Here is a 25,664-nt window from a genome sequence, read left to right on the forward strand (position 1 = left end):
GAGGCAAACACAATGTGCAGACATAGAACACAGATGTTTTACACCGAACTTACGGGAAAAGACACGGGAACGGAGCAGCAGCTCTGTCACAGCACGCACCAGAGGTGTAATAAGGCTACTTGTTGTCACCTCGTCTTAAAGATTCAGTCTGGCACCTCTCATCCAAACTATTCCAGTTCCAGACCCCTAAAAACAAATACAAACCCCAGAACCGATCCCTAAACTAATTTAGACCCCCAAACCAGACCCCTAAACTAATTAGCACCCCAAACCAGACCCCAAAGCTAATTAACACTCCAGACCAGACCCTTAAACTAAATAAACTTCAGGGCAGAACCCCTAAATTAATATAGACCCCTAAACTAATACAGACCCCAGACCAAAACCCCTAAACTAATACAGACCCCAGATCAAACCCATAAACTAACTCAGACTCCACACAGTACCCCTAAATTAATGCAGATTCCAGACCAGAACCGTTAAAAACTAATACAGACTCCAGACTAGCACCCTAAACTAATACAGACCCCAGACCAGACCCCTAAACTAATACAGACCCCAGACCAGACCCCTAAACTAATACAGACCCCAGACAAGAATTCCTAAACTAATACACACGTCAGACCAGAGCCCCTCAACTAACACAGACCCCAAACCAGAACCCCTAAACTAATATAGACCCCAGACCAGAACCACTAAACTAATACAGACCCCATACCAGACCCCTAATCTAATATAGACCCCAGACCAGACCCCTAATCTAATGTAGACCCCAGACCAGACCCCTCAACTAATACAGACTCCAGACCAGAACCTCTAAACTAATACTGACCCCAGATCAGACCCCTAAACTAATACAGACCCCAGACCAAAATCCCTAAACTAATACAGACCCAAGACCAGACCCCTAAACTAATACAGACCCCAGACCAAAATCCCTAAACTAATACAGACCCCAGATCAGAGCCCTAAACTAATACAGACCCCAGACCAGAACCCTTAAACTAATACAGACCCAAGACCAGACCCCTAAACTAATACAGACCCCAGACCAAAATCCCTAAACTAATACAGACCCAAGACCAGACCCCTAAACTAATACAGACCCCAGACCAAAATCCCTAAACTAATACAGACCCCAGATAAGAGCCCTAAACTAATACAGACCCCAGACCAGAACCCCTAAACTAATACAGACCCAAGACCAGACCCCTAAACTAATACAGACCCCAGACCAGACCCCTCAACTAATACAGACCCCAGACAAGAACCTCTAAACTAATACAGACCCCAGAACAGAACCCCTAAACTAATATAGACCCCAGACCAGACCCCTAAACTAATACAGACCCCAGACCAGAATTCCTAAACTAATACAGACCCAGATCAGAACATCTAAACTAATATAGACCCCAGACCAAAATCCCTAAATGCAAACCTTGCTGTGCCCATCCATTTTTGAGGTGCTAGAGGTTGAGTCGAAATTTCTAAATATTGTTAAAAAAAAGACCGGCCAGGGACAAGAAGGACAATGACACTGGATGTCAGGGACCAGGTAAACATCGGCAGACTTTTTGTTATTTTATACTATTATCATTTGTAAACTATTTACTGGAGTCGGAACAATACTTTAAACCAAGACCCTGAGCAGAAGTGATTGTGAATCAATTTCATCCATTTTGGTACAAATAAAAGGGACAACAGGTGAACTGGGCATAACCAGCCAGACATCTCCCAAAAAGAATGGTTTTGCAAGTGGTGGGTACTGAAGACTTCTCTCTCCTTATCCTTTTTGACTAATTCTTCTCTAACTTTGCAAGTGTAGCGCCCCCACTGCCGCAGGGCCGAGGGGTACCCGGTACCGGGCCTCTGAGTCTCTGCTCTGGGGTTGTCACGGTGGCTAGGCCCGGTCCGTGACCCTGCTGAGGGGCGTACAGTAAATGATGGATGTGGATAGTGGTGATATTGTGGTGCAGTGTAGGTCGTAGTAAATAACGAGGACACCAGGTTGCAGTCTCTTTACCTCTTTACTGAAGGTTTTAGAATCCTCAGTCCAGAGCGCTGTCAACAGGGCTGTTTGAGACCGGCCGGTCCAAAGGCACATCAGGAGTTCTCTTTACAGGTGGGAATCAGTGTCTACCTTCTAGCGCTGTGTGTTGTAGTTCTTCCCTGCTGAGCTCCCGGGATAGTCCTCACAACTGATTCTGTCTGTCTCTGATGTTCGTTCTCTCCGTCCCCCAGGTGATATGGTAGGACGCACCCGTATGACGGGGTAGGCCTGGAGTTCTTCCGGGACCCTAGAGTCGCCCCTCTCCCACAGCTGCCTCCGTTGTCTGCTTAGGTGATTTGTGTGAGACAGCCAACCTATAATTGGCTGTCCGGCCGTGGTTTGCAGTAGTACTTAGAGTCTCTTACTTGCTCGGCGTTCCGGCCACCGACTGTTTGCGCCTCAGAAGGATGTTGCCTCGGTCTAACAGCACGACTCCTTCTGGTCCTAATGCCTCTTTTCTGTATTCCCGTTGTTCGCTGGTTAGTTCTGCTCTTAGGAGTCTGCCAGGATCCCATCCCTGACAGGTCCTCTCACTAGCTCTTCCCAGTTACTTCTCTCTCTGTCTTCCTGTCCAACCCCCAGTTTTACCAGAGTGTGAGGAGTGGCCTACTAGATAGAACCACCCCCCCGGTGGCCGGAGTGTGAAGTGTAGTGTGAGTGTTACCTGGTCAGAGAAACTCCTTTAGTGCAATCAGACGTAACATCACTCCCCTTAGTGGCAGAGCGACATTACTGCAACGACCAGGACTCTGGGGCGCTGCACTCCCCCCCGGTTAAATCCAGTACTCCCGGACTGGGAAAACAAGAACAACAATACATGTTAACAGAAAACACACAAAATTTTGAAATAGCATAAACAATTAAACATAACAGTGCTTCTCTTTATGGGAGGTGAGGACTCTTGAACGTTGCAAAAGTTAGGTCATGCACAGTTTATGACTCTCAGTTCAATGGTTGAAACAGCGGGGACCCCAGGTAAACAAAGGGGTCCCCCTTTTGAAAGTTTTTGAGCAATTCACCGTCCATTACTCTATTGTCCATTTTAAAACCTGTAACAAAAGATATGCACACAAACATTTTCAACTAAATAGCAGCCCTCGCTAATACCTCCAAGTTTTGTAGCGGAGGGGAGTTTGGTTCTGAGTGCTGCGTGTGGACCTTCGCAGCGCAGGGGTTGCTATTGGCCTAACAGGGCCCGCTATGCTTGCTACCGCTGGTGTAGTGCACTGTCTTCTAGCTACACTTCTAGTGAGTCTGGGTAGCACTGGCAGGTTGGGGCTCTCAGAGCTGCTGCTATCAACAGTGGGTACAGCAGATTCACCGATAGCAGAGGGAGGATTTGCCGGTTCAACGGTTGGCATGGCATCTTCCGGTAGGGCTTGTTGAGGTTGCGGGGCCGGATGATCTGGTACCACCATTGCTTCTGGTGGGTCCGGCTGTTGAAATGTTAGAACAGGTACCACGATGGCCTGATTTATCTGAGTCCAGGACTGGGGAAAGTCACCAAGGACGGTATGGATCATCTTCTCCTTTTCCACCGGCGGGGAGATTCTTGGGGCCGTGTCCCTCTCTTGCAACTTATCGAGGCAGACCTTAAGGTGATCCCTGGATACCGCTGTCGAGGTCTCCCCTCTGTCCTTGCTGATGAGACAGACCTTCGTGTTGTCGAAGTCGGATGGCAGGATGGTATACGGTTCCGCTTCCCATTGGTCATCGAGCTTGTGTAGTCTCCTCTTTCGTTTAAGTACTTGCTCACCAGGTGACAGGGGAATCGCAGGAGCGTGCTGGTTGTAGTCCCTTTCTTGTTTTTGCCTAGCCTGGGCGAGACTTCTTTCCACGCACTCCTGTACTTTGCGGTACCTTCGCTGCCTTTCTGCATCCCAATCTGCATCCGGCGAGGTATCTTCGGGGACTAGGACCCCCATGTCCAGATCAACGGGTAACTGGCTAGGCCTTCCCCTCATTAGGTACGCTGGAGTACAGTTGGTGGAATTTACTGGGATGTGATTGTAGATATCCACCAAGTCAGGCAACTTTGTCGGCCACAGGTTCCGTTCCTCTACGGTCAAGGTCTTCAATAAGTCGATCACCACCTGGTTCATCTTTTCGCACATCCCATTGGTTTGAGGATGGTACGGCGTGGTTCGGATCTTCTTACACCCGTACAGTTGGCAGAACTCTTGGAACACTTCTGCTTCGAATGCTGGTCCCTGATCGGTCAGTACCTTCTCTGGGTAGCCATGGGGCCTACAAAAGTACTGCTGGAAGGCCTTGGCGGCAGTCCTGGCCGTTAGATCCTTAACAGGTACAACCACCAAAAATCTGGAGTAGTGATCTACGATGGTAAGAGCGTAGATATAGCCTGACCGGCTAGGTGTCAACTTCACATGATCCAGCGCGACCAGTTCGAACGGCCGTTTGGTGATGATAGGCCGCAGGGGAGCCCGTTGGCTGCCACGGTCCTTCCTGCGTAGGCTACATGGACCGCACTCCCGACACCACTTCTCAATGGCTCTCTTCATGCCAATCCAATAGAACCTCCCTCGGAGTAGCCTCTCTAGCTTCCTCCATCCGAAGTGTCCGGCTCCATCGTGGTAGGCTCCCAGAACCATGGGCGCATCTCGCCTTGGCACCACTATCTGCCACACCAATTCATGAGTACGTGGGTCGATGCTCCTCCTGCACAGCTTGCCATCATGGATACACAGTTTGCTTCTCCCCTTCCACAGCTGTTGGGTTTCCTGTGGATCATCTGGGCCGGGATGCAACCCTGCCTGCGTCAAGAGCTCTTTCACCCGACGGACCGCGGGGTCACCATCCTGGGTCTCCGCCCACCCGTGATGGGGCAGGGGATTCAGCATGGCATCCGGTTGGTTCCTGTGCCTGTTCTTCACATGATGAGAGTTCTGAGTGGCTTTGGGGCGATGGAATGCAGGCAGCTCCACCTCTTCAAGTGCCTCCGGGTCTTCTCCCGTTTCTGGCAAATTGGGCATTCGGGACAAGGCATCGGCATTGGCATTCTTGTGTCCCGCCCGGTACTTGATGGTGAAATCGTAGTTGGACAGCCGGGCCATCCACCGCTGTTCCAAGGCCCCGAGTTTGGCAGTATCCAGATGCGTTAGCGGATTGTTATCCGTGAAGACGGTGAATTTCGCGGAGGCCAGGTAGTGTTTGAACCTCTCTGTCACTGCCCAGACGATGGCAAGGAATTCCAGCTTAAAGGAACTGTAGTTGTCAGGGTTTCTTTCCGTGGGACGGAGTTTCCTGCTGGCGTAAGCGATCACCCTTTCTTTGCCTTTCTGGACCTGGGACAGCACGGCTCCTAATCCCACATTGCTGGCATCTGTGTACAGCACAAATGGTTGGTCGTATTCGGGGTAAGCCAGTACCTCTTCTCCCGTCAGTGCCGACTTCAAACAAGCGAAGGATCCCTCCAGCTCCTCGTTCCAATCAAAGGGGGTGTTCCTCCCCTTGGTCTTCTTTGGTTGGCCCACCAACAGGTTTTTCAAGGGTGCGGCCTTCTTGGTAAAGTCCTTAATGAACCTCCGGTAATAGCCTACCAGCCCGAGGAACTGCCGGACTTCGTGAAGGTCACTGGGCCTTGGCCAGTCCTTGATCACCGTGACCTTGTCGGGGTCTGGGGCCACTCCTTCAGCGCTCACCACATGGCCCAGGTACTGCACTTTAGGTTTCAGCAGATGACACTTGGACGGTTTCACCTTTAAGCCAAAGTTGGACAGGGCTTCAAACACCTCGGCCAGGTGCTTCAGATGGTCTTCGTAGGTCTTAGAGAAGACAATGACATCATCCAAATACAGCAGCACGGTTTCGAAGTTCATGTGTCCCAGGCAGCACTCCATCATCCTCTGAAACGTCCCGGACGCATTGCACAATCCGAAGGGCATGTAATTGAACTCGCAGAGACCCATTGGTGTCGTGAAGGCCGTCTTCTCTTGTCCGCCTCCGCTACAGGAACCTGCCAGTACCCACTGGTGAGATCTAAGGTAGAGAAGTAGTTAGCAGATTTTAAGGCAGCCAGAGACTCCTCTATCCTGGGCAGTGGGTATGCGTCCTTATGTGTAATGCGATTCAACTGCCTGTAATCAACACACATCCTCATTGTACCATCTTTCTTTTTAGCAAGGACTAACGGAGCTGCCCAGGGGCTACAGCTGTCTCTCACCACCCCAGCCTCCTTCATTTCCCGCAACATGTCCTTGGCACACTGGTAATGAGCTGGGGGTACAGGGCGATATCTCTCTTTTATGGGTCGGTGATCTCCCGTGGGGATATGATGTTGGATCCCTTTCACCTGCCCAAAATCTAAGGGGTGTTTGCTGAATACCTGCTCGTACTCGTGTACCACCCTGTAGGCCCCCTGTTTTTGATGGGATGGGGTAGAGTCAGTGCCCACATGCAATTCCCGACACCAATCTTTCGAGTGCTCTGCAGAACCGTTGTCCTCCGCCACGTTTGACGGGACCAAGGGTTCAGGTGTCTGTATCACACTATTATTAACAGTGAATAATTTGGCGAGCGTGGCATACTTGGTGAGGTGAACCTCTTCCTCCCCACAATTGAGGACACGTACGGGCACTCTCCCCTGGCGAACGTCGACCACCCCCCGGGCTGTCAGAATAGTAGGCCTATTGTCTGAATATACAGGTTCTACCAAGGCCTGGTAGTCCTTTCCCCTGAGGCCTATGGCTGCCCGACACCATATTAACATTTCACTCCTGGGGGGTATCGCGATGGGGTTTGAATCACTCATAGTGACACGACCAATCTCACCACCAGTCAGCTCTACCTGCTGTCTCTGCATCAGAGCTCTGATTTCCTTCTGCAGGGCACGTTGCTCACTGTGGCCAGCGGTTTCTGCCACCTGTTGCAACAAAACAATAACTTCTGCAAGACAATTTTCTATAACATTAGTACCAAGAGTCATCATGGGATTACATTCTCGACGATCAATATCAACAATCACAATCCCTTGGGCTTTCAATTCCACACGCCCCACCTTGATGGTGACCTCCTTATACCCCACTTGTGGCAACGGCTGACCATTACTGGCTATTATGGTGAAATCATCGTCAGGGCCACGAGTAATATCGGTGTCCTCCCAATACCGTTTATAAAGCACGTAAGGTATAGTCGTCACCTTAGAACCGGTGTCCAGCAAAGCGTTCAAGGGGATTCCATCAACCACTACAGGGAGAACTGGTCGTCCTCCAATGTACTTGGTTCTCCAATGCTGCGGGCCCGACCGTCCTACTCCTGGGGGTTGGCCCTTTGCCCCAGGGGTTGCTCGTTTAAAGGACAGTACCTTGCAAGGTGGCCCACCTGGTGACAGCGGCGGCAGATGGGTCGTCCGTCCTGGTGGAAGCGATCGTTGTTCCGGCCTCTGGTCGGCGGAGTCCTCCTCTGTCGCATCCAAGGGACATCCTCTGGTCTGGAGGCCAACTGGATCTTCTCCTTGGGGGCCTCCTGTAGGGACTGCACCATCCGGGCTAGGGCAGCAACGCTCTTGGTTAGCTCCTGCATCTGGAGACGAAGTCCTGCAGGGGAGTCGTCCTCTAGGCTCTGGGCATCAGCCTCGGCGGCGACTGGGGCATCCAATGCCACCTCCTGGTGGTATGTGAGAGCGGGACGCCGGGGAGGTGCTGCACGGCTGGGCTGTCGCTCCTGCAATGCCTGGATAGCTTTATCTTTGAATTGCGCAAAAGTCAAGTCTGGATTTTGCATGGCCAGGAAGTGCAATTGGCCCCGCTGGTGACTGCACAGGAGCCCCTCAATGAACCGCTCCTTCAGGATTTTATCCTCATCCTGCATGCTGCCGGGGTCACTCTGCTTAATGGCCCGCATCGCCTCCTGGAGATTAAGGGCATAGTCCCGTAAGCTATCCTGCGGTCTCTGTTTGCATCCATAGAAAGTCAGTTTAATTTTTGTAGCAGTGCGAGTATCGAAGGTAGCTTTAAGCTTTGCAAAAATCTGCTGTGCAGTTCCCTTATCCTCGGCGGGCCAGGACTTCAATTCTCTCAGAGCCGCCCCAAAGAGTTGGCCGGTTATCATATGAACCTTCTGCGGCTCTGTCAGGGGATAGAACTCGAGCAGGCTGCAGAGCCCTTCCTTAAAGTCAGTGAATGTATGCGACTCCCCAGAGTATCGTGGGAGCCAGGCCGCTCCGGGCAGGTACGGCATAGAGAAGGGCATTATGGCTTTTGTGTTAGCGGCAGCGTCCGACTGGCTGAGGGGAACAGCGGGTTCTGCGGCAACCGGTGGTTGTATTAGGGCCGCGGCTTCGCCCGCTGCGGGTCCCGGAGGTGCCCCTGCATCCCCGGCTGCGGCCTCTTCCTCCGCTCCTCCCGACTCGGACATGGCTGGCCCTTCCTCCACTAACCTGCTGGAGATCGGAGTTCCTCTTCCGGGATCGGCACGTTACCGCGCTTTCTCGTTCCGCGCTTCTTTTTGGCCGGTCCCGCCCACGAAGCTGAGGCTCCTCCCTCCGCACACTGCGATGGCGAATCGTGGCGGGAACTCCTGGCGGCAATTGTCAACGCACAGTCTTTGCAATAAGTTACAGTCCAAGCACAATAAATCACAGTTCCAAGGCACACATGACCTGATTCTTCAGGCTTAAGTAAATCCAGTTCGTGACGCCAAGTTGTAGGGCCCCCACTGCCGCAGGGCCGAGGGGTACCCGGTACCGGGCCTCTGAGTCTCTGCTCTGGGGTTGTCACGGTGGCTAGGCCCGGTCCGTGACTCTGCTGAGGGGCGTACAGTAAATGATGGATGTGGATAGTGGTGATATTGCGGTGCAGTGTAGGTCGTAGTAAATAACGAGGACACCAGGTTGCAGTCTCTTTACCTCTTTACTGAAGGTTTTAGAATCCTTAGTCCAGAGCACTGTCAACAGGGCTGTTTGAGACCGGCCGGTCCAAAGGCACATCAGGAGTTCTCTTTACAGGTGGGAATCAGTGTCTACCTTCTAGCGCTGTGTGTTGTAGTCCTTCCCTGCTGAGCTCCCGGGATAGTCCTCACAACTGATTCTGTCTGTCTCTGATGTTCGTTCTCTCCGTCCCCCAGGTGATATGGTAGGACGCACCCGTGTGACGGGGTAGGCCTGGAGTTCTTCCGGGACCCTAGAGTCGCCCCTCTCCCACAGCTGCCTCCGTTGTCTGCTTAGGTGATTTGTGTGAGACAGCCAACCTATAATTGGCTGTCCGGCCGTGGTTTGCAGTAGTACTTAGAATCTCTTACTTGCTCGGCGTTCCGGCCACCGACTGTTTGCGCCTCAGAAGGATGTTGCCTCGGTCTAACAGCACGACTCCTTCTGGTCCTAATGCCTCTTTTCTGTATTCCCGTTGTTCGCTGGTTAGTTCTGCTCTTAGGAGTCTGCCAGGATCCCATCCCTGACAGGTCCTCTCACTAGCTCTTCTCTCTGTCTTCCTGTCCAACCCCCAGTTTTACCAGAGTGTGAGGAGTGGCCTACTAGATAGAACCACCCCCCCTGGTGGCCGGAGTGTGAAGTGTAGTGTGAGTGTTACCTGGTCAGAGAAACTCCTTTAGTGCAATCAGACGTAACATCACTCCCCTTAGTGGCAGAGCGACATTACTGCAACGACCAGGACTCTGGGGCGCTGCACAAGCGTCCTCATTACTGCTGGTAGCAAGAGGTGGTATCTGCAGCCCATTCAGGTGGCACAGGTAGCTCTTCCAGGATGGCACATCCATGTGTGCTGTCACTAAGAGGATCAAATGTGTCTCCTAGCACAGTCTAAAGAGTGTGGACCAAATACCAGGATACCAAAAGGTATCTGCTCCTTTGGATGAGGAGGAATAGAAGGAGCACTGCCATAGTTCTACAAAATGATCTCCAACAATAGATCACAAGAGTGGTTTGAGGGCCCGATATCCCGTAGATGGTCCAGTTTTCACAGTCCAACATTGATTAGCATTTGCCAGACATCACCAAAATTGTCAGGCCCATCATTGGTGTCACTTTTTCTTCACAGATAAGAAAAGGTTCACACTGAACACATGTGATAGACATGAAAGATTATGGAGACGTGGTGAAGGTTATGCAGCCTGTAACATCAACCAACAAGACCAGTTTGGCAGTGAGTCAGTGATGGTCTATATATCCCTGGAGGGTCTCACAAACATCCATGTGATAGCCAACGGTGCCCTGACTGCTGTTGATGAAATTCTCAGAAACACTGTCAGAGCTCACACGGGACCTTGGGTTCCTTCTGATCTTCTGTGACCAGAGTGTTGAGACAAATCTTGGATGATGAAGACATTAATGCCGTTGAATATCCCTCGCGTACCGAAGACTTGACCAACAGAGAGTTTTTGGAACATTACGTATCAGGGCATCAAGCAGCACCAAGTAAAGCCACAGACTATCCTGGAGATCACTGATGCTCAGATCTTAGCTTGGGAGAAGAAACCCAGGTCACCGCCGTCTCACCAGGAGCATGGCCAGACATTGTTGCGAGTTGGGGTCATAATACTATTAAGTTCCTTTTTGAGTTGCCATGATGATTTTCACACAAGTTATACCCGACTGTGACTTTATTCTCAAAGATTTACACAATTCATATCAGTAAAGATTTTCAACTTCAATCTTTCGTTCATCGAGATCTGATGATTGATTTCCTACGTGTCCACTGTGTGTTTTTTTTTAGCTGTATATATATATATATAACCTTTATACATTTTTCACTAGTTCTTATCTCTGTATTTCTAGACTCTGGAGCTTTCGGCAGCCAAAAATGAAGTTGGAGAATTCCAAGCACCCGTCAGTAATGTTCCACGTCTTGGCTGTATCAATGATCCGATGAGTGGGTTACAACCACAAATCAAACTAATGAAATGCTGAACGACGACTACACGCGTTCAATCTACAGGAAATGCTGTGCCACATTAATTACTGTATTATTTACTTTATATTTGCATTATTAGTTTGCCTTTCTATCCATTTTACATGCGGACATTGTTTGTATTGTTTTCAACTTTTTAAAATAAATTATTAAGAAAAGTCTTTAGACAAATATTGATTGTTTTTATTGTAGTGCGATGGACCTGGATAGAAGACCACGAACCATAAGTTTGGTTTTGGCTACTCTGAGGAGCAAGGTCTAAGGAACCTTGGTCTTTACAGTCATCAATGTCAGATTGGTGGGGGTCTTATGAGCCGAATGTGGACAGTGAGCCAAAGTCGAATAGCACAGCTCTATACATAATGTAGTGGCCGTTCTCAGAAACCACAGCTCAGCTCCCATTCACATGAATAAGAGTTGATCTACAGCACCTGAGTACGGTCACTACACAGCGTATGAAGCTGTACTATTCAGGAAGCTCACAACAGCTGATCGGACCTCCGCTGATGACCTATCCTAAGGAGGGGATTTTGGGTTCAAATCCGACAACACCTGTATGGAGTGTGTATGTTTCTTCTATTCTCCCCCAAAAAGCATAGGACTCCATTAATTAATTTAGGATTTTTAAGTCAATTTTTTTTGGTCTTGTAGAACTTATTGATTTTTTTTGTTTCAAAATGGTGTACTTGGTTAATGTTAATATTTTTTTTTTTTGCGAAATGAAAAACACTCTTTTTTTGCAACTTTTTAGTCCTCTAAAATGCAGCAAAATTTGAGCAAAATTTTCAGACCTACACAAAATATATATCCCATTCTGGAGTATGTTTGTGCAAACATTTTACAACTTTTTAAAAAGTTGCAATTGACAAATCAGCCAAAAAACCCAAACTCTGTTTGAAATGGTGAAAAAAAAGTAAACATATGCGAAATAAATCTTAAAAAAAGGGTGCAAATACAAAGAATAGGCACAAATGAAAGACAGGCAAGTTGTGATTTATATTGCCGCTATATAAGAAAGTATAATAATATATGTGAATTTCACTTTTAAGAGACAACTGAACACTTTTGCAGCAACTTGCGGGTTAATCAAACACAACATGTCCCATTGTCTCACAGCAAACATGAATGCAAAGTATTATTCAAATATTGTAGAATCCAAAAGCTAATGACTTCTTAGATCGTTATCATAGGTTATATTTTATTAATTAACCTATTTTATATAAATTTCACAAGCAGAGACTTTGGTAATGATGTCATAAAGGGACATATCAGCACAAATTACTGATATTTATTTATGTGTTCACCTATCATCACAAAGTCATTCATTAGGTAGTTGTAGATGTATCATGTAAATGTGGCGCAGACAATTTTTGTGCCCAATTTGTGCTTTTTCTATGTTCGATCCAGGGTGCCAAACATTGGCCACCAAAAATATTCCCTATAGTGGCCAAGGATCAGTGCCGTATAATACCAACATACAGTGCTGAAAAAAAAAACAATATACAGTGATCAAACAATTGTATCAGGCTACAAAATGTCTAAATAATCTTCCTTCCCAACATCCATCATATATGTTGACTTCCAGGAGTAACAGAATTCAGCCACTAGAGAGTGGAACAAAAAGTCCAGCATCCACGTTGGTAGTTCATGGCTAGCCAGAAGTCCTCTCCTACCTGTGACATCCGGGAACCTCTTCTGATTAGTGGTCAGCCGCAATGTAATAACGTAGAGGTGCCCTACTAATCAGAAGAGGTGTCGTAAATGACATTGGTACAAGTAGGTTCACATTGGTCTAGTCTAGTGACCATGGACTTCCGACAAAGCCTCTTGACCATGGTCCTGTAACTCTTTTCGCACAACGCTACCACTTGGTATTGATAAAAACAACAGCTCAACCCAAGAAAAAAGTAAGCTCTCATATGGCTAAGCTGATAATAAAAATGAAAAATATTCGGGTGGCAACTGGCAAGTAGTGATTAGCGAACGAGCTGGGATAAAGTGTTATCCGACCATTCTCGGGTGATAACCAAGTGTCTTCGGCGTGCTCAAATAATATGTTCGAGTCCCTGTGGCTGCGTGTCTCGCAGCTGTTCGACAGCCGCAACACATGCAGGGATTTGTTAGGGATTGCCCCCTATTTGTTAGGGATTGCCCCCTATTTTTCGAGCACACCCAAGATACTCAGATAACACCTGAGCATGCTTGGATAAAACCTTATCTGAGGTCTAGAGTTGACCGAATATGTTCGGAATCGGTCACCGAATCTGAATTTGCCATATTGGTGCCGTATTTATGTTTGATGATCGGTTCCTAACATATTAGGTCATTTCTACTCCCATTGACTCCAATGACATTCGGCTGTATTCGGCAAATATTGCAAAAACAATTATCAGAACCGAATTTTGGAAAATTCGCTCAACTCTAATCTGAGTACGTTCACTCATCACTTGTGGAGACCAAACCAATAAAAAAAATTCAAAATTATTTTTTTAAGTAATAAAAACATAAAAATTTCAAGGATTTCAAAATCTGGAGCACAAACAGGACTTCATAGAATGGTCATTTTCCAATATAATACAATATTTCAATATTGCATTACATCGTACATGGGATCGCAGTTTCAGGTCCCCTAGGGGGAGCTGATATAAACTAAAAAAAAAAAGCAATGAAAAATATAAAAGTTCTAAGTTTGCCTACTTTTTTCCAGCATGTTGTTAAAATTTTAAAAATAGAAAACATTTTGGTGTTCTAACTGTTTGAAGTACTAAAATAATATAATATTTATCAAACACGGTAAACACTAGAGTTGGGCAGATCGATTTGAGGGGCTCTGGTCCATCGGCAAGGTCAGTAGTCTAGTAGTAGGTTGAATAATCTCTTACTTTTTAGGATTGGGATTAGCCAGACTGGTGCAACGTAAGGCACAGATGATATCACGCCATCAAAAGCTGCATGGGGGAATCTGGAAGTAAAGAACTTCCTAAGGGTATGTTTCCACGTTCAGGATTGCATTAGGATTTGGTCAGGATTTTTCATCAGTATTTGTAAGCCAAAACCAGGAGTGGAACAATTAGAGGAAAATTATAAAAGAAACATATGCTCCACTTCTGTATTTATCACCCACTCCTGGTTTTGGCTTACAAATACTGATGGAAAATCCTGATGCAATCCTGAACGTGGACACATACCCTTAGGGTATGTGTCCACGTTCAGGCTTGCTTCAGGCTTTGGTCAGGATTTTATGCAAGTAAAATCCTGACCAAAACTGCACCTGAGGTCACTGGCAGGTCACCTGCGGTGTGCCTGCGTGTTTTGCTCATTGTAGCAACATGCTGCGTTTTGAAAAAACGCACCGCGCATGCGTTTTCGCGGCAAAATCGCATGCGTTTTTTAACGCATAGTGGAGTCGGGATTTCATGAAATCCCCTCCACTATGCTGTAACATCTGGACGCTGCGTTTTTGACGCTGCGGAAAAACGCAGCGTCAAAAACGCAGCGTTTCCTGAACGTGGAAACATACCCTTACAGCGGCCAGATGCTTCTCATCTGACTCATGGACCAGAGTCCCGTGAATCGGTCCTCCCAACTCTAATGAGTACCAAGACGGGAAAAAAATTGAAATGGCGGAATTGCTGTTTTTTGGTCCTCCCAAAAACATGAAATAAAACGAGATCAGAAAGTTGTATGGACCCTAAATTGGTACCAATAAAAATTTGAGCTCGAGTCTTCATAGACTCTACCAACTGAAAAATTATAAAAGAGTTTTGGGAAGGCGAGAATGAAAAATTAAAAGTGATGAAGGAGGAAGGAGCTACTGGGACTTTGTTGCCCAAAGGCCCGTGTAAGCCAGAACTGGAAATATCTCAGGAGACGAACATCAACAGAACCTGTACTGAAATGACTTCACCTGAAACAAGGGGATAGTTCGAAGGGTGTTGACACTGGCTCTAGGATATGATTTGGACGGCCATTCGAACCTATGGCAAAGCATCGAGTCTCGCAAGGAACAGTCTTTTTATTTAAGTGGCCTTTTTTGTGTTCTATGTAATTTATCATTCTGATATTTAGAAAGACAGCAAACATGTAAGTCCGGAACATCACGGCCTTCTCCAAACGTTCACACACCCATGGCACTCGAATCAACACCTTTGCCAAATGTCTTCTGAATAAACACTGACTCAGCCCTAAGGCCCCGGGGGATATTGCTATAAACTGCGATGAGCTCTACCCACCGACTCGGCACAGGTGCAGACATCTCACTTCATCTGATACTCCTTACATGAAGATGTATTTGTGAAAAGTCTTGAAGGTACTTAAGAAATGTTTCTGTAAAGGTCAATTTATGTTACTACAAGGAGGATCAAGTTTCCAATCCCGTTCACAGACAGAAAACGATGAAATATGTCGCCGCAGGTCCGTGTGTGTAAATATAATCTATAAATCTTCAAAAGAGACACTGACATCTAAGATGTGTGAGATACAATTTCTGGGGCATCTTTTAGATACTGTTCCTGTGTTACACCTCATGGAAATGTATGAATATATGGACAATTGGGTGTTACCATTCCCATTGTCAATAGGGTGTTCATATAAAGTAAGGCTATCAGGGAATTACATCTCAATGTCTGTATCTTCCTCTATATCCTCCCTAAAATGTCTGTGTCTGCCTCTAGCTCCTCCCTAGAATGTCTGTATCTTCCTCTATATCCTCCCTAGAATGTCTGTGTCTGCCTCTAGCTCCTCCCTAGAATGTCTGTATCTGCCTCTAGCTTCTCCCTAGAATGTCTGTGTCTGCCTCTAGCTCCTCCCTAGAATGTCTGTTCCTGCCTCTAGCTCTTCCCTAGAAAGCCTGTGTCTGCCTCTAGCTCCTCCCTAGAATGCCTGTGTCTGCCTCTAGCTCCTCCCTAGAATGTCTGTTCCTGCCTCTAGCTCTTCCCTAGAAAGCCTGTGTCTGCCTCTAGCTCCTCCCTAGAATGCCTGTGTCTGCCTCTAGCTCCTCCCTAGAATGTCTGTTCCTGCCTCTAGCTCTTCCCTAGAAAGCCTGTGTCTGCCTCTAGCTCCTCCCTAGAATGCCTGTGTCTGCCTCTAGCTCCTCCCTAGAAAGCCTGCTTCTGCCTCTAGCTCCTCCCTAGAATGCCTGTGTCTGCCTCTAGCTCCTCCCTAGAATGTCTGTGTCTGCCTCTAGCTCCTCCCTAGAATGTCTGTGTTTGCCTCTAGCTCCTCCCTAGAATGTCTGTGTCTGCCTCTAGCTCCTCCCTAGAATGTCGGTGTCTGCCTCTAGCTCCTCCCTAGAATGTCTATTCCTGCCTCTAGCTCCTCCCTAGAATAGCTGTGTTAGCCTCTAGCTCCTCCCTAGAATTTCTGTGTCTGCCTCTAACTCCTCTCTAGAATATCTGTGTTGGCCTCTAGCTCCTCCCTAGAATGTCTGTTCCTGCCTCTAACTCCTCCCTAGAATGTCTGTGTCTCCTCTAGCTCCTCCCTAGAATGTCTGTGTCTGCCTCTAGCTCCTCCCTAGAATGTCTGTGTCTCCTCTAGCTCCTCCCTAGAATGTCTGTGTCTGCCTCTAGCTCCTCCCTAGAATATCTGTGTTGGCCTCTAGCTCATCCCTAGAATGTCTGTGTCTCCTCTAGCTCCTCCCTAGAATGTCTGTGTCTCCTCTAGCTCCTCCCTAGAATGTCTGTGTCTGCCTCTAGCTCCTCCCTAGAATATCTGTGTTGGCCTCTAGCTCCTCCCTAGAATGTCTGTTCCTGCCTCTAACTCCTCCCTAGAATGTCTGTGTCTCCTCTAGCTCCTCCCTAGAATGTCTGTGTCTGCCTCTAGCTCCTCCCTAGAATGTCTGTGTCTCCTCTAGCTCCTCCCTAGAATGTCTGTGTCTGCCTCTAGCTCCTCCCTAGAATATCTGTGTTGGCCTCTAGCTCATCCCTAGAATGTCTGTGTCTCCTCTAGCTCCTCCCTAGAATGTCTGTATCTGCCTCTAGCTCCTCCCTAGAATGTCTGTGTCTGTCTCTAGCTTCTCCCTAGAATGTCTGTGTCTGCCTCTAGCTCCTCCCTAGAATGTCTGTTCCTGCCTCTAGCTCTTCCCTAGAAAGCCTGTGTCTGCCTCTAGCTCCTCCCTAAAATGTCTGTGTCTGCCTCTAGCTCCTCCCTAGAATGCCTGTGTCTGCCTCTAGCTCCTCCCTAGAAAGCCTGCTTCTGCCTCTAGCTCCTCCCTAGAATGCCTGTGTCTGCCTCTAGCTCCTCCCTAGAATGTCTGTGTCTGCCTCTAGCTCCTCCCTAGAATGCCTGTGTCTGCCTCTAGCTCCTCCCTAGAATGTCTGTGTCTGCCTCTAGCTCCTCCCTAGAATGCCTGTGTCTGCCTCTAGCTCCTCCCTAGAATGTCTTTGTCTGCCTCTAGCTCCTCCCTAGAATGTCTGTCTGCCTCTAGCTCCTCCCTAGAATAGCTGTGACTGCCTCTAGCTCCTCCTTCCTTCTCCATAGAATCTTAAAAGCACCAACTGTCACATGACTATTCAGGTCACTAAATCTAAATGTGTCTTTTCTTTTTTTTATTTTAATCGTGGAAGAAAAATTCAGAATTTAGTTATAAAAAAGATCAATGTCTATCCCGATTTTCTAGGACACATGACTTGTTTTTCTGTCAATGGATCTGTGTGAGGTTTGGTTCTTTGCAATGGGACCTGTCATTTTTATTAATACCATTATGGGGTACATACAATGTTTTGATATCTGTTTATTGCATTTTTTGGAGGAGGTGCATTGACCGAAAAATGGCAATTTTTGGGTTTCCAGTGTTTTTTTTTCTTTATGGCATGTATCATATAGGATAAATATTTTACTGATCTCTTGAATATACTGCAGCACTGCACACCTTAAAGGCCACTATCAGAAATTGACATCGGCAGATAAAGAGGGTGTGAGTGTGACTGGGCCCGTGCCAGAGCTGGGCACGCTGACCCCAGTGCCAATTTCACCTGGATGGGCATCCTAGGAAGCACATCCAGCTGAAAGAGAGGAGGACGTTGCACATCATCATTGGAGTGGGAGAAAGTAAGAATAATAGTTTTTCAAAATGTGCTGGAGAAGAGCGGAAGGGGTCCAGGATGGGGGACATTATACAAGGAAGGGCCCAGGATGGGGGACATTATTATAGGATGGGGGGCATTATTGCTGGAAAGACCCAGGACAGGAGATATTGTTACTAAAAGGGCCCAGGACGGGACAAAATCTCTGGAAGTTGCTCAGGATCAAGGACATTATTATAAGAAGGGGCTCATGAAGAAGGGCATTTTTACATGATGAGGAACATTATACCAGGAAGGAGTCCAGGATGGAGGTTCATTCTTATAGCATGGTGATCAGGATGGGGAGCATTATTACTGAAAGGGCCCAGGATGGGCCAAAATCACTGAAGGTTGCCCATGATCGAGGACATTATTATCAGAAGGGGCTCAGGAAGGGGGGCATTTTTACCTGATGAGGAACATTATACCAAGAAGGGGCCCAGGACGGAGGTTCGTTCTTATAGCATGATGCTCAGGATGAGGAGCATTATTACTGAAAGGGCCCAGGATGGTGGAAATTATTACCGGAAGGAGACAGGACACAGGACATAATTACATGGGGTGATAAATATGTGTATCTTTATGGGCTCTAGAACACTACAAGGGCCCAAAATGCAGGAAGGAGCCCTGGTCCAAATTTTGCACTGGGGCCCATCGGACACCACGCTGTACAGATATTTACTATCTCAGTTCTTAGCTATCAAGAACACAGTTACCCATACACCTTACAACACTCATTCAGCTGACAACTTTAGCTCCCGACTTTCCCATATACTTGGCCATTTAGCTCAACATTCACATGTTTGTAAGAAGATGGAAGTGTTGCCCACATTCCCCCTTGAAGACATGTGAATTGTTATGATGCATTTGAATGTGTGAAGTGTCCAGTGATATATCATTAGTAATAGAATTGTAGTCTGCCCAGCAGGTGGGAGTTAATAGGGTCAGTTAGGGTTAATGGTTGGGACTAGCCCAGAGTGGGATGGGGCTAAAGTGAAGGGACAGAGAGAATTTCTTGTAAGGGAGGCAGATAGAGCCCAGCAAACAGTACAGGCAGACCTATGGTCTGACCAGCGAGCAGAGCATATAATGTGGGTGTCCCTGAAGTGAGAGGAGACCAAGGTAACGGATAGCGTGATCTAAACTGACAGAACCGCTGAGCTCACTGATTGGTTGCAGCGCTGTCAGCTCTGCAAACAATAACAGACAGCAGGAGTAGCGGTGGAGACTCAATACTGGGGAGAGTGAGTAAAATTCAGTTTATTTTTTAACTACTAGTGGAAAGGGAGCAACCTTTTTAGCAACTCGTCCATCCTTTGACCCCCAAATACATATTATATTCATCGGTACAATTTATACCTAAAAAACACCCATTAATCCTTATTAAAATGCAATATAACCAGAAATGTGCTCCAGAGATCTCTACATCACTCAGATATATCAAGAAGCGCCCACATTGGCAAAATCATATGGAAAATAATATTGATAAAAGTATTGGCTCAAACACAGTGGTAAATATTCATGTGGACCTATAGGAAATGAGCTATCATTATAAGGATTTATGTCTGCAATAAATCTATTTACTTGACATCTTTCCTTTTAATTGACTTCACCCTTTCAAAAATGCAATAGTTCAGTATTGACTCCGATAATTTACGGTCACATTTACGAGTCACTCAATAATGGATTTACATACAATTTGTATCACAATGATCCCATTTATTCATGCATAAGTTGTATACATACTGTATATACGTATATATATATATATATACTGTAAATATATATATATATACACATATATATATATATATATATATATATATATTTTATAATTTATTTATTTTTTTAATTAATTTATTTATTTGTTTGCAGACCATCCAGAAACTTACGAGAAGAAAAATGGCTAAATGGTCATTATATACCATATATTATTACAGGTTATCATTTATTAACATAGAGCTGGAATTTTCTTACAGTGGCTTAGTTATGAACATGGGAGGCTTCCAGCAAAAAAATCTTCCCCTTAATTGTATGTTTGTCTTACCACAGGAATTCGCCTCTGAGGATTAATGCTGTGTAGAAATATTGTCCTCGTCCTCATTGACCTTGCACGGGTATATGGTGAACCTCGCGGGTTTCAGTGAAGGTGCTTTAGATTCTGTGTAAACAAAAAAAGAAATGCCATCATATAGCAATCTAGCAATGCAGGGGTAGCACATACACACTGTCAGCAGAACCCGCTGGCTTCGCTTTTTGGACTTTTGGCTGAGATCAAGTGTAGAGTCTGCTGGTGTCAATCGGTTTGTCCTCACCAGCTAATGCAAAAGTTCAGGGTGTTCACCGGGAGGTTTACATGGTCACCCAGTTTGGTGACCCCAATCTCATGGATCAATGCCATGAGCTGGGTAGTCTGAGAGCCCGAGGTCCACAAGTGCCATAGGAGTGGTGACGCTGAACTCATTGGGTGATGGATCCCACTTGAGTTTCCCAGTAAACTTACACACACTTCAAATTCTTACTTTTCAGCAGACCCATTATTTTGGACCCTTTGGCTAGGTTGGTACCAGTCAGTATTACACTGTAAAACCTCCATAATTTATTTTGATTATGTGTCAACCTTTCAACTTTTTAGGGTGGGTTCCCTCGAGATTGGTTTAAGGGGAAGTACGTGACCATGAGATTCTACTCCTCCCTGCAAACCGGCTGTCCTCTTTTTGGTGGAGACTAAGCTCCTAGTTCTTCTGGGGTGGTAGCCACAAGCACGAACAACTTTCCCTAAACTTTGGAGTGTTGGAGACCATTGATCAATGACCAGGGCCGGGGAAAGGTTTATTGGGGGGCTCCTTTCCTTTCCAACGTTATTGTGCCACTGTTTCTGGGTGAAGAGAATGAAAAAAAGGCCCCGAAACACACCCTGATCAAAAGCCTGCTGAATCCATTGGCTTTGGCGGAATCAGATGACCAGATTATGTGTATGTGGGCAACACAACTCTTCCACATCAGAAAATGTTGGGTTAGAGTTGTAGGATTCGGTCTGTTGAATTCTAATGTGCGATCCTTTTGCTCGGTGTAGAGATAAGCCGCTGTCAGACGCCATGCAATGTCCAAAGTGACTCCATCTGAGCTCGGGCAGGGTTACCTTAGTTTTTCGTAGAGTTCGAAGAGAACTTGGATGCGGTACTTAGCAGAGAGCACTGTATTTGTGTGAACCTAGCGGAATGAGTAAAGCCAGCATTAGTCCGCAACTCAACTCACATGGCCAACCATCGGTATCCTGATACTACATCACAACACAATCTAAGTGAATTTGGTCACGTTGCAAACCGCACGCATGCCTTCCGAAATCCAAACCTGGATGTGGCCAAATTCACGATATTTTTGGCCATGCGTTTTATACCCAAAGGCTGCAAGATTTAATGCCACTGTGTAGAGGAATATCGATTATATAGTTATTGATAAGGTATTATATTACATCTCTACTCGCACTTATAGGACTCTTTTAAAAAAAAATATATATATATATATATATATATATATATATATATATATATATATATATATATACCTCATACTATAGACAACTTGTCAGAGGCCTCTCACCCAGCCAAGAAGTCTCCTACTTTGCACTGACAAGGGGCAAAAACCATGAAACAGTCACCCATAAATGGAGATTGTGGTCTGGCTTTATACCCTAAATTATATGACAAGTCTTACTAAAGGGGCGATGTTGACTTATAGAATTGATACTGGCACCAGAGACCCTGAAGCCATGTGAATATTTAATTTTCCAGGAGAGCATTACATGACCCCTTAATATGCCAGCTTGGCACTCTCCACAAGGAGAAACTTTACCCTGTAGACCCCGTCTATATCAGCGTAGAATAAAAACTGTGCCAATTAGAGCTGACGGAATCTGCTGAGTTTTGAACTGAAATTTTACAAGAGAAATTAGATTTTTATTGAAGTTACTAGATCCACATTGAATGTTCCTTATTTTAACCTGGGATCTTTCCAGACTTCAAACCATATTAAACGTAAAATAAAAAAATAAAAAAATGAATACCTCATTGTTCTTCTGTGCCACCATCCCAACTACCCGGCTCTGGTATCTGCTTGCTGCTCGTTCCCTTTTTACACTGTGCAATGACAGTGCGCTCTATTTTCGTCTCATCTTTTCTGATCAGAGCCAGTGAGAGAGTGCATTGTCACTCTTCAGTGAGAAGAACGGTGTACAGTGACAAGAATCTACTGAGCATCCATTGAAATTGACAACTGACGCATGCTCAGTAGAACAGGGACGATCACTAACCCTGAAATGGAGGTCACTGATGATGCTTTGTTTCAGGAAGAGGGCAGAGGCTGTGGCAGTGACAGCAGCCTCTGCTGCCTGATGACAACTCATTTGAGTATCCCAGCATGCACCAAGATTCTCAAATGAAGCGTCATCAAAGAGAAATTAGTAGAAAAAAAAATAAAGAAGTTAAATAGAGTAGTTTGGGAACGACAGGGAATTTTTAACTAAAGTATATGAGAAAAAAATTAGATTAGGACATTAAATAGATAAGAGATTTAGGATGAAAATAAAATTTGGCTTCAGACCACCTCTTTAAGTTCCCCGTTTTTGATGTCACAAACATTTCTGTACCTGTTAGATAAATTAATTTTTTTCAGTGTGTTTTTATCGTGTTTTTGACATTTCTGTTTTTGTCTCTTTTTGGTATGTCATATTTTAAATAAAGCTGCTTTGTTTTTGATACTTTCTGGTATTTGGCTTTGACAGAACTTTATTGATACAGATATGTGCAGATTTTCTGCATCTAATGCAAGTCTATGGTGAAAATCCGCACAGAAAACTCAGTATTTTTCAGGTATGGATAAAGAAAGAAATACGTGCAACACAGATGTCTGAATGAGGCCTTAGGGTATCCTCACACATTGCGTATTCGGAGCAGATTTGCATGCAGAAAATCCTTAAAGTAATAAAGTAACAGATAAGTAGATGAGACTCCAACAAATCTCATCTACACATTCCTGAAAAAGTTCTGCAGAGGAATTGGGATTTTTTTGTCCATTTATTTGTTTGCAGTTTTTATTTAAATACCAAAAAAAAGACAAAAAAAAACACTGCAGAAGAAAACTTAATAAGAATGCATGTAAAAAAATTAATAAAAAAATGCAATAAAAAAATAGCCTTACCTAGCTATTTGGTAAAGAAATGCTGCTGAAAATCCACAGCATCGAAAATCCGCACTTTGGCAACTTTGCCTTCCAATATGGTCACGTTGCATATTTGCTGCAAAATTTTTGACGGAAACTTCTACAACTGTCTCATTCATCTGGAACCTATATTCAGTTGCAGAAATTTCAGCAACAAAATCCGCAATTCACCCTTTGTGGAGAAATTTTTCTGAAGATCTATGTCAGAATCGTGCAGAAATACGCAAGGTATGAACTTACGCTGGTTCCACAGTTAACCACTAAATGACTGAGATGGGTTGAGACTCTTATTAGATAATACACTGCAGATCCTTCAGGTTATAAAAATAATAATTAAATTCCCTGATCCAGCCCTGACTGCGGATTTGTTTGCCTTGCTGCTCCCTCTAGCGGCCTCTTCATAGAATCTGGCATTGGCAGTGATGTCACTTCTAAGAAAGGCAGCTGCTAAAAGAGATTTTTCTTAAGATCCCTGAGAAGTGCCGTTAGTTAGTGGAGCAGCATGTCATCCCACCTACAGCTCAGCCTTCCTGACCATTTTCAGTCTGGCTCTACATCAGTTGCTTGCAGATATCAAGCTGTTCCAGGTGCAACCTTGAAAAGGACCTAGAAGACTCTTGAGAAGAAGAAGTTGGGCATGTCTTTCTGCCTTGACAATTTGAACAACTTCACATTTCTCGTAGCTCTTCTTGAATCACTTTAAGGTGGCATTGATTGCTTTCAAGTTCCCATCATCCAAGCTATGGAGGACTCAATGAAGATGCCTGGTGAGAACTCATCAATTCTGGAGACTTCACCATGGAGCAATATAAGTTCTATCTCTGATAACTACACTGACACCAATGGGACTGAACCTATAGACTTTACCAGGGCTATGCTCGTTGGATTCACTCTTGGAGCCTTCATTTGTGTTGCCATAGTGGGCAACATCATGGTCATCATCTCTGTGGTCACCAACAGGCAACTGAGGATCCCAACCAACTACTTAATTGTTAATTTGGCCCTTGCTGACTTGCTTCTAAGCACCACAGTGCTACCCTTCTCTGCCACCCTAGAGATTGCCAACCGTTGGATCCTTGGCAAGATATTTTGTGACATCTGGGCTGCAATGGATGTTCTATGTTGTACAGCATCGATTTTCAGTCTTTGCGCCATTTCTATAGACAGATACATTGGGGTTCGTTACTCTCTTCGGTACCCCATTATAGTGACCAGAAAGAGGGTCTTATTGGCTCTGTTGGGTGTCTGGATCTTGTCCATAGTGATCTCCATTGGACCATTACTGGGGTGGAAGCAGCAGACTGTTACTAATGAGACGGGGTGTGATATTACCACAGAAACGTTTTATGCCATCTTCTCCTCCTTGACTTCCTTCTACATCCCCTTGATTGTCATCTTGGTGATGTATTGCAGAGTCTACGTGGTGGCCAAGAGGATCACCAAGAATCTAGAAGCAGGTGTCATGAAAGAAAGCATGGACTCCAAGGAGCTGACTCTGAGAATCCACTGCAGGAACATGCACGATGGATCTCCGAACAGTAAAAGCAAAAGCCAACAGCCTCGCAGCTCCTTATCTGTAAAATTACTCAAGTTCTCCAGGGAGAAGAAGGCAGCCAAGACTTTGGGAATTGTGGTTGGCTTGTTCATCTTATGTTGGCTACCATTCTTCACCGCTTTGCCTTTAGGTAAGATCCTTTGCTATTTTTTTTTCATTTGTGGTAGTAGTGAGCACTCTTGATTTCATAAATCTCCTTACAAATATCTTCAACTGGATTCTTTTCTTAAATTTTTACATTTCCGGGAATTCCTCGGGTTTCTTCAGACGTCAGTGATTTTTCTCGCATGCAAAAAAATTATCGGAGTTTCATTGGCATTTCAGATCAGATTTTCATCAACGTTTGGTCAGTTTTTACCATCTGTTTCATCAGATTTCTTTGGGTTCGGACGAGCATGTAAAGATATTGTCTGAGTTTTCTTCCATGTTGTCATCCGTGTGCAGCCGTATAGCATCTGTTTTTTACATCTGTGTGGCATCTTTTTTGTCCTTCAACGTTTTAAAATGTATATGATCAAGTACAGTTTTCTGGGTTAAGAATTGCAATGTATCCTTAACAATTGGATGCAATACGGATGAGATCCGGAAATATTTCGCACATTCATTGACTTGAATGGGCGAGATTCCTCTGCCATACGGAAGAAAATAGTGCATTGAAGACCATTGGTCCCAGTTCTGTCCATGTGATGTCATTTTTTTCATGGACAGCACTCGGATTAAAAAAAATGGAGTGCACAAGTGCTGTCTGATTTTTTTTTTTCAGGGACGCATAGATTTGCACTGACGATTTTGATCTGACGCTCAGATCAATACCGGACATGTCTCGACTCTCCGTGGCTTTGTAAAGATCTCTAGGTCCCTAAAAAAATCTGACATATAAATAGCCCAACAGACTG

General features: G+C 45.5%; 1 protein-coding gene and 1 long non-coding RNA gene across 2 annotated transcripts in view; one reads left to right on the plus strand and one right to left on the minus strand.

Moving 5' to 3' along the window:
* Positions 1-23,542, minus strand: part of LOC143776739 (uncharacterized) — a 59,870-nt gene extending 36,328 nt beyond the window's left edge. Inside the window, exons 1-2 of the long non-coding RNA XR_013215901.1 lie at positions 23,193-23,542; positions 20,041-20,154 (exon numbers count right to left, since the gene is read on the minus strand). This is a non-coding gene — a long non-coding RNA (uncharacterized LOC143776739). The remainder of the gene's footprint in view (positions 1-20,040; positions 20,155-23,192) is intronic.
* Positions 23,543-23,645: 103 nt separating this feature from the next.
* ADRA1B (adrenoceptor alpha 1B) overlaps positions 23,646-25,664 on the plus strand; it is a 30,040-nt gene continuing 28,021 nt past the window's right edge. Inside the window, exon 1 of the mRNA XM_077266440.1 lies at positions 23,646-24,898. Coding sequence (XP_077122555.1) covers positions 23,956-24,898 — 943 coding nt within the window. The 5' untranslated portion in view covers positions 23,646-23,955. The remainder of the gene's footprint in view (positions 24,899-25,664) is intronic.

Source organism: Ranitomeya variabilis, chromosome 5 (genome assembly GCF_051348905.1).
Source record: "Ranitomeya variabilis isolate aRanVar5 chromosome 5, aRanVar5.hap1, whole genome shotgun sequence".
Taxonomy (NCBI): domain Eukaryota; kingdom Metazoa; phylum Chordata; class Amphibia; order Anura; family Dendrobatidae; genus Ranitomeya; species Ranitomeya variabilis.